At 36.9% G+C, this 10090-nt stretch overlaps 3 protein-coding genes across 3 annotated transcripts; all 3 read right to left on the reverse strand.

Moving 5' to 3' along the window:
• Positions 1-374: 374 nt before the first annotated feature.
• Positions 375-1901, reverse strand: Or27 (odorant receptor 27). Its single transcript, XM_017904241.1, has 5 exons — positions 1105-1901; positions 935-1034; positions 745-855; positions 493-648; positions 375-425 (listed from the first exon to the last, which is right to left on the reverse strand). The coding sequence occupies exons 1-5, from the start codon at positions 1899-1901 to the stop codon at positions 375-377; spliced, it is 1215 nt and encodes a 404-aa protein (XP_017759730.1).
• A 1021-nt stretch (positions 1902-2922) lies between these two features.
• On the reverse strand, positions 2923-4591 carry Or26 (odorant receptor 26). Its single transcript, XM_017904224.1, has 5 exons — positions 3783-4591; positions 3576-3675; positions 3251-3352; positions 3035-3190; positions 2923-2976 (listed from the first exon to the last, which is right to left on the reverse strand). The coding sequence occupies exons 1-5, from the start codon at positions 4589-4591 to the stop codon at positions 2923-2925; spliced, it is 1221 nt and encodes a 406-aa protein (XP_017759713.1).
• Positions 4592-5144: 553 nt separating this feature from the next.
• On the reverse strand, positions 5145-9434 carry Or30 (odorant receptor 30). The gene is given in 10 exon segments (XM_017904225.1): positions 5145-5195; positions 5265-5420; positions 5514-5624; positions 5706-5805; positions 6073-6899; positions 7610-7618; positions 7839-7994; positions 8062-8172; positions 8265-8364; positions 8638-9434. Coding segments are annotated over 10 exon segments (2418 nt in total).
• Between the last annotated feature and the right edge of the window lie 656 nt (positions 9435-10090).

The raw sequence follows: 10090 nt of genomic DNA on the forward strand, positions 1-10090 counted from the left end.
TAATTTTGATTAAAAATATAAATGTATGTACAGCACAAAACAAAACGAAAAAAAAAAACAAAAAAATAACAATAATATTATTTTAATTTAATGCAACTTTAATTTAATAAATTTCTTCGTCGTCACTGCTCATGTAGAAGTACAGTGTTGTACAAAGGTTTTTGCAATTTTCTTATTGTGTTAGAGTGAAACCGTGTTATAGGATGCCGTGTTGTAGTTCTTTACCATATAACTTCGGATTTAATATATTGCAGTCGTATTTGTTAAAATGAACAGGTATCTACCATTTCATAACTACTCTATAACATAGATACATTATTCTGTGTATTTCATGCAATGATATAAATTCAAACATCATTTTGTCATTAATTTTGTCATGATATTCGTCGCAGTAGGTTCAAGTATGCGAAACCGGTTCTCACGACCTGAAAGAACAGTGTATTTCATGACAACAAATTCATGCATCCAAATATAAGTAGTAAACTGATTTACATCTCCAAACGTGTAAATGGACATCCGAATGAATTTTCCAGCAGTGATATGTACCACGACACTTGATCGCGTGATAATCAGAATCAAATCAAGGATACTTCTTTCAGGTAAATGATACCAATTTGTCATATAAACCGCTTCGCCAACTTTTTTACTCTGTCAAAGACTCGTTAGATTAGTACTCGGCGCGACTTTAATGCTGTATATTCGTTACTGTATTTACATCACTTGACATTAAAGAATTTCTGATACCTTTTCCGACAAGATTTCACCCATATAACATAATATAAATATGTTGAATAAGATTGAAATGAGTATGAAGAAGTAAGTAGCCAAATTTTTAATATCATGGTCAACCCATTCCTACAGAAGGTTTCATAAAATAGAATGTGGTTTAAAAAAAAATCAGGCACACGATAATAACAAATTATATAGTATGCACCGCAAGAATATAGTAGCTAAGTATGCATATATCCATCGTACATCTAAATAATTCTAAAAAATATATACGATTCAACACTTCCTCGATAAACGATATGAATCTGTAATGAACAAAAAGCGTTATCGCAAAGATCGCCGGGAAAACATCAAAACAGAATATGAATTGATTACTTCAGTGTTCTTAAATGTTGCTCCACAATCACCCCTATTTTATTCAGAGTACCTGCTTTCTTGTCTCTTGAATCATTTACATATTCGGTGATCCACAGCATGACTACGTTTAGCTGGCCACACGCATGAGCAGCCAATACAGCCGAAAAGCTGAAAATCCCAACAGTACTGAAAGTTGCAATAAAGGCCGAAGAAATCTGTACGAACAGAAAAATTTCATTCATTGGACTTTCGTCAACATTTACAAGCTTCTTGTACACCGCACAAGGTAACACGTGTATGATCCTGGTCTCGTTGCCCACTTGGATTATCTCTGTGGCAAACGCTGCCACGAAACAAAAGAACAAAACGGAACCCTGCATGAAGATCATACACCAAGCCGCTACGTAGCGGCCAAATCTTGCGTTTCTCAGCATCAGTTGCTGATCCGACTCCCTTGTCACCATTTGCCAGTCAGCTTGTATGTGTTCCACGCAATGACGTATCTCTTTACTCCGTGTCAACAGAGCGGTGTAATTGACGCAGCTAACCATCCAATGACTCACGGGGCCAAGCATTTTTATCTTCGTGTATAAATTCTCATCTGACAAGATCATTTGGAGTAAACTCGGAACTATAGCGAACAGTACGAATCCGTAACACAGGATATTTAAAGTAACCGAAGCGATTCTTTCTAGTCGCGGTGTAGTAGAAGAGAGAGGCCAGACACCGATTGGTTTCAGGAACCATCGGTTCAGCTGAAGACTGTAGTCACTGTTATTGATACTCGTGCTTGTGATCACTGATTCGTTCGTCATCGCGGAATGAAGTAGCTATCGAAGTCGTGAAGGAACAGAATCGTGTACAAATAGAAACATTCACTACGCTTGCGTAGGCCTTTTAACTGCTGTGTTCATTGATCGATTCGTCTAGTCAGTAAAATGTTATTCAAACGGAAGTAGCAAACAACTTAAATATCGAAGAAATTGTAGGATATAGTCGTGCGAGATAAATGGTTTATACGTAATCGGGCATTTCGAGTAATTTCGAATTAGATATTTTGAAATTAGCAAGTTTATTCCATATACTCGAGATTATGAGCAATTGGTTGCCTATTTATTATTGTGTACTGAATAATTATAATAGGGCTTTATAACATTAATAAAGGATCGTGATGGAAATTTTGTAAATGAAATATAAAGCTAAACATTGTCACAATTTCTGTATCGGAATCTATAGTTCTATATACAAAATCAGTAATAATTCCATTTAATCGAGTCGTGTAAGAAGTTTAAGAAGTCGACGCTGAAATCGAAATTGAGCAATGAAGGAATAATTTTCTTTGCCTACCTAATCTAATCGCTTAACAGTCGTAACAATCGTTTATTAATATCTACTACTATTAAATGGTGTTGCTTAATTTTCTCGTTGTAAAGTATGATTTTTATCCTCGTAAGGCACGAATATTTTGGTATCTATTGAGTGTATTGTAACTTTGTTCATGATACATAATAGGCAGCTTTAGCGACAGTTCTCGAAGGTGTGTGTGGCTCAAAGTGACTCAAAGTCTGTAATTTTGTGTTTATTATATTCGTCGGAAATCGTATAATTCTACGTAAAAAGCGCAGGCGAAATTCAGAAAGTAAGGGACGATATTTCCCCAGCTGTTGCATAAGAAATAACCCTAACCCTTCAAAACTCCTGAACCTAGCAATAATACAATAGCACTGATACTTGGTAGGTAACAACGAATGTTTACTCTTTCTTTCCCGTTTTAGCATGCAACGAGTCTACGATAGAAGTTTGGTCAACTTAGTAGTCTTGGTACAATGTGGCGGTTCACATCGCCATGGTGCGGATCACGTTCAGATACGCGAAAGACGTTTTAAACACCTGAAAGGTATAATATACATGTAGATTACATGTGTATTTCGTTCGTGTCGATACTCACAGCGCCAAAAGTCACGATAGATATTTGTATAAATTTCCCAGCAGTGATCTGGATCACCACGTTGGATCTTGAGATGATCATGACCAAGCTACGTGCGGTTTTGTGAGGTAAGCGGTACCATTCGGTCATATACACTTTCTCTCCGACTTCTTTGCACTGTTGAGTTTTTCGTGCTTTATAGTTTAATAAGAATTTCCTACAGTCTTACTTTCTCACCTGCTCCGTAATTATCTCTCCGATATAACAAAATATAAATATATTAAAGATCATCGATACGTATACGATGACATATGTAGCTAATACTTTCTTCGACTTTTCCTGCGAAATTAGGGTACGTTGTATGAATATCTCCGCGTTATTGTTATTACGTAAAATGTTCTACATCCGAATACCCGTTCTTTGCTTAAATATCACGTATACGTTAAAAATCATCACGACATACATATCCTCTTAACTTTAACTAGAAACCGTTGTAAAAAAAGAAAAAGTGTCACAAAATGATTAAGTCGAATATTTGTTTCATATCTGTGTTGAAACGTACCGTAAGCAAGTAATATTTTATCAGACACATGTTCATCGTACATCCCACTAACTCAACGAGACATATCATATTCATAACTTTCTCTATGTAACATAGAAAACTGGAACCAATATTTTCTTATACGAAACCATAATTATCCAGTATGTTTCTGTTAATATCACATATCTGTGAAGAAATTGCAGACAACGATAGCTACAAACACGATACCTCAATGTTCGCAGATGATGCTCGACGATGGAACCAAGCTTCTGCCGAGCTACCTTCTGTTCCTCCTTCTCTTCCTTCGTGTCCACCAGATTGTCCAGTTTGGACATTACAACGCTCAACTGACCGCAAGCATGCATCGCCAGGACAGCCGCCAGACCGCAAGCTCCCACCGTAATGGAGGTAACGATGAATCCAGAAAGGAACTGTAGAACGAACATGATCTCGTTCATTGGACTGAATCTAACGTCCAACAGGTTCGTGTAAAACGGACACGGTAACCGATACATCGAATAACTATCATTCCCAATGTAGAACACAATCTTTTGAAAGCCTGTGATCGCGTTGTAGGACAGGACGCCGCTGTGCATACATAACGCTGCGATGCACGCGATGAAACGTCCAAATTTGGCGCTCTTCAGCATAATTTCGCGGTCACTGACTTTTTCAACCGTTTGCCAGTCGTGTTCTACGTGTATGATGCAATGCTCGATGTTTCTGGATCTCATCAGTAGGCAACAGTAATTTAGTTCGCCCATCAGCCAGTGGCTCATCGGACCGATCGCCTTCATTCTAACTTTCAGGCTGGTATCTTCGAATAGAATGTACAACACACAGGGCGCAACAGTCAAGATGATCAATAAGTGGCAGGTGAGGATTAATAGCTTTACTACAAGTTTCTCTGTTCTGGTAGACTCGGTGAGCATCGGCCAGATTCCGATTGGTTTTAGGAACCAACGATTTATTTGAGTGCTATACTGGAAGTCGCGCAAATGAAAATCATTGAATATCGAAGAAATCAGATTTGCCATGATTACTTCGTGGAGGGCACACACTGAGTGAACCGTGGAGGTTGCGTTCGAGTCCTAAGGCTCCAATAAAATGGCGCGTGCGCGAATTTTTTCTCTATCCTAGATCGCCATGGTTCAACCATTGTGTCACGGAAAGGAAACGTGATCAACTAGTGCTGCTACTGAAACGAATATTGCAATTTCATGATAAACTGACATCGGTGTTTCGAATTATATCATACAGATCGTTTTTAGCAGTTTCTTTTTTACATTTATGAAAACGAAATTTAACGAAGAAAAAGGAAATTCGTTAATAAGTGAGTTTGATAACTCCCGAGATGAGCGTAGTTAAAATAAATTGCGTGATAAGTGTTGTTGTATTTTCATCACTGAATACCTGAATGATGCTTTGAAATTAATATTGATATGTTGAAGAATGTTGAAATTATTAAATTAATTATTAAAGTTAAATTATTAACTTTGTTAGATTTTGAATACAACATATATAGGTGCATAAAGTTTGTACAACTATTTATAAATTAGTAGAGACGAATTATTACATAACCAGAAACCTTCATGTCAATGCTCGCAACATGTTTAAGAAAGCCATTGATGTTTTAACGACCTATTTGTTTAAACCATTTTCGTTAGTTTGTAAATTCGAGTAAGATAACGGTATTAATTTGATGCTTACATCGCTGAAGGTATTAATGGATAGTTGAACCATATTTCCAGCTGTAAATTTGATCGATGAATTAGACATTGCAATGATCAAAATGCAGCAAAGTTTCTTCTTGCCTGATAGCCGGTACCATTCGGTCATGTACGTCGCTTCACCAATTTTTTGGCACTGATTGAACATATCGTTTATTTTTATTAATCTCTATTCAATAACTTCTCTATAACTACATACACGAATTAGATACTTGTAAAACAATCATGCCTGATTAACGACCAGTTCTCCTATATAACAAAATATGAATATATTGAAGGTAAACGACAAGAGTAACAGTACATAAGTAAAGGCAACCGCTTTTTCTTTCAGATTCCATTCCTGTAACATCAAGAAAATGAGTTCTGTGCATTAATAGTCGATCGTGTAGCTGCATCTTTTATATTTGTATCGTGTGCATACCGTTATGATATAATATTCAAGAAGACACAAATTCAACGTGCTGCCTAAAAATTCTACAAAAGCTATTTGCTGAAACACCTTTTCCGTAAGTGCTAAAAATCTGGAACGTAACGAAAATAAATTGTCAGCGATAAGTATAACGCAATTTTTAAATATGTTTAGAAACAGCGATTATTTAAATTTGTAAATTTTTTCATTTTCGAATATTCACGTTTGAAAATGAAAAAATTCTTAATATCAAATTATTTCCTGTAAAATATCTTGAAATTTATTTAGCTACGAATTCGTTGCAAACATTTTTGTCGATCGGTTTCTCTCGTACTTACGATTATAATTACGGTACAGCGAATAAGTTGATTTTACTCACTTTAATACTCGATCGTGTTGAACCACGATGCTTGCGACCCTACCATCTACTGTCTTGTTCATATCCGGTCTGCCGTCTATCATGTAATCCAGCCACTCCATCAATACTTGCATTTGTCCGCACGCGTGTGTCGCAAATACTATGCCTAAACTGCAAGCCGCTGATGTTATACAATGTATCAATATACCTGTCACAAATTGGACACAGTAGAAGATCTCGTTAGCCGGACTATAACGCACGTCAGCGATGCGTTTGGAGGCAGGGAACGGCATTTGGATATACGTTGAATTCCCGCTGTCTGTTACAATTTTGCCCACACTAATAGGTACAATGATATAAAAGAAGACGAAGGAACTGTACATGAAGAAGACACAAATCTTTGTTAATTTTCTTCCATAATTCGCGTACGCTATCATAACGTTCCTATTCTCGTCGTGTCCTACATTCTTCCAGTCCCATTCGATATATTCCATGCACTGACGAATGTTATCTTCGTTAACCATCAACTGATAATATTTCAAGATCGTCATGATGAAGAAGCTGATAGGACCGAACATTTTTATCTGGCTATACGTATCCTCGATTTCGCACACCAGGAACATGCTGCAAGATATGGACAGGAAACAGATTAAACCGTAACAAAGAATAATCTTCAGAGAGGAGAGATATTTTTCCAATCTCGAGCTATGCGAATTCGGCCAGACACCGATCGGTTTCAGCAACCAACGATTCCACTGAATACTCAAGTTCACGTCTCTCTGATGCCCACACCGAGTTACAACGGACACCTGTTTCTGCATCTTTCATACTCGGTAGCCCGCCTGATACTGAGTGTCCATTTGGTTCGATGACGATTCAAATGAAAACTAATATTGCGCGTGCGCTCGTGTAATGATTCCGCTTTCGAAAGGGAGATTGGAAGCTATATTTTTCGAAGCGTTCGACCCTTCTCAGTCCTTACTTTCTTACCTTATGCACTATGAATGTGATAGATGCAAATTGATGACAGGGAGACATCAATAAATTGATTTTTTCAAACATTACTAGTGCACGAGTGCGATTGCCGTTTTGCAACAGGTTGTGGGAAGCAATTTATAGAGAATAAGAATCCTATGAGAGTGAAACTTTGCATTTCTTTAAGCGTACATATGTATATTAATATTGTGATACAGCGGTACCAATGTTTGCCAATAACAGAATATTATTGTGAATTAAGTGGAATAACTGTGAAAGAGTGATCAAACACAGTTCAACCATAGTTCCAACTGCCTCTTGGATCGAAGAGTTAGCTGTTGTAATTATTAGTACAAAATGGGGCTCTCTGTGTCTAGATAATACGTACAGATGAACCATTATGATATACGTTACGTATTACCATATTTACGGTGCTCATTTTATCACTGATTTGTTTCTTTCTTTTCAAGAAAAAAAGGAAAATTTTCGATAGGGTGTATAAAAAGAAAGAATACTACCAAGTAGCAATTTGATTCGTAGTCCTTTTTACTGGTCCCTCTAGTAAAATATCTTACTCTGATGCTTCAACGTACTGCCAGATGTAAAGGACATTTCTACATATATACATATTTGATACAAAAAAGTATACCGAATATTACGGTAAGAACTATGACACATTACATTTCGTAGAACATTCAAGTTAGTGCTCGTAGTACGTTCAAAAATGCTACCGATGATTTCACCACCTATTCGTTCAATATTTCGATTAGTTTGCAGAAACGAGTGAATGAGGATGGTAATTCGCTACTTACGTTGGAAAAAGTACTGATAGACAATTCCACTATACTTCCCGCAGTTAACTTGGTCGAGGAATTGGACATCGCGATTATCAGAATGCAGCAAAGCTTCTTCTTTCCGTATAATCGGTACCATTCGATCATGTATGCTATTTCCCCTATTTTCCTAGACTATTAAAACCATGTATAGAAGGAAACGTATGAAAAGTGGAGATATAAATTCTTAAAGGATTTCTACCTGATCAGCAATGAGCTGTCCTATGTAACAAAATATAAAAATATTGAACGTAAGCGATATGCATATTACAAAAAATGTTATGATGTTTGTTAGGCGACTCTGCTTAAATTCCTGTAATTTTAAGGGAATGTACACATTTATGTCAAAAGAAAGGTAACGATTCTTAAACTTCGCGTTATATTAATAATTTGTAAATTTCGCACCATCATAATATAATATTCCAGAAGACATATGTCCACTGTGCATCCTACGAATTCCACATACGATAGTTTCTGGAGAGTTTTCTCTAAAAGCGACAGGAATCTGGAATATTATATACTTGTATTATCAAACGTATCTCAAGTATTCAATTGTAGAAATTCAGTATGATTTTATAAAATTTCAGACACAAACTGCGAAAAATAATGTTCATCAACTTGTCTGAGAATATTTTGGTAAATCAAACTTTTGTACTATGCGATGCTCAGATGACCAGCAAAGTGACACATAGGCTATCTTCTGATCCACCCATAGTACTTTCTGTTGTAATTATTTCTAGTGACCACAAAGTGATCATGGTATAAAGTTTTTACACACTTTAATATTCGGACGTGTTGACACACGATCATCGCGATTCGTTGATCCACGTTTTTATACATGTCTGATCGACCGTCTATCAAATGTTTCAGCCAGCCCATCAACACTTGCATCTGGCCGCAAACGTGTACTGCAAATATAGCGGCTACGCTGCAAGTAGCTGACGTTACGTTATGCATCAGTATGCCAGCAATCAATTGAATGAAAAATACGATCTCGTTCGTGGGACTGTAACGAGTGTCGATAATTAAACTCGTGAAAGGAAACACCATGGGGATAAAGGTCACGTTGATATCGTCTGCCCGTATTTTTCCGACACTAATCGGTACAGCTATATAGTAGAAGGTACAACCACTGTACATGAAAAATGTGCAAACAGCGACTAATTTTCTGCCAAAGATGGCGTTCGTTATCATGATTTCTCTATCTTTAGAATATGTTATGTTTTTCCAGTCCCACTCGACGCATTTGATACACTCGCGAATGTCATCCTCGTGAAGGGCCAACAGATAATACTTCAGAAAGGCCATCACGCAGAAACTCAAAGGACCGAATAGTTTGATCTTGTTGTAGATGTCTTTCACCTCGAGAACCAAGTACAGACTACAAGGTATGAAGAGGAAACTGATTAAACCGTAGCAAATGATGTTGATCAACCGATAAATATATTTCCTAGCTGTTGAAATGTTGGTCGGATTTGGCCAAACGCCCATCGGTTTCAAAATCCAGCGACCCCACTGAATACTCATATTCGTGTTCCCCTTGTAGTCGTCGTGTTCTGTCGCGAGACTCGACATCTTCTTGATTTTCGATTTTTGCATTACTACCGTTCGAATGTTCTCCTGATACTGGTAGTCTGTACTTTGATGTCGGTCGCAAGAGAAACGATACCGCGCTTGCGCTGATTTTCCGATTATTCCCATTAGAGGAGAGTGAAAGGTAGTTTTCCAATGAAATAAACCCTCTGCAACTTACAGCTATCCATTCTTATGTATTATGGATGCACTAAACGTGAAGAATGGCGATGAACCGAACATTTATTGAAATGTCTAATGAGAGTAGAGCAACGTTGATATTTCTAGAATGCAAGCACGCTGCGTGTATACGTTACATTTTCACGGTGCCTATATTTCGTATTAGTCTTTTTTCGCTTTTAAGGAAAAGTAAAGAATTTTCAACGAGATGAAGAAAAAAGAAAATAACACTAGAAAGTATCAATGCGATTCGTTATCCTTTTTATTAGTCTACATGGTAAAATATCTTTTTCTGGTGTTTCAATGTAATGCCAGAGATAATACTTGATGAAATCTTGTATACATATGATGTAAAGAAGCATACCGAATATTACGGTAAGAACCATGATACATTACGTTTAGTAGAACATTCAAGTTAGTGCTCGTAATACGTTCAAAAATGCTACCGATGATTTGACCACCTACTCGTTCAATATTTC

This window comes from Eufriesea mexicana, unplaced genomic scaffold, assembly GCF_001483705.2.
Source record: "Eufriesea mexicana isolate 0111107269 unplaced genomic scaffold, ASM148370v2 scaffold2792, whole genome shotgun sequence".
Classification (NCBI taxonomy): domain Eukaryota; kingdom Metazoa; phylum Arthropoda; class Insecta; order Hymenoptera; family Apidae; genus Eufriesea; species Eufriesea mexicana.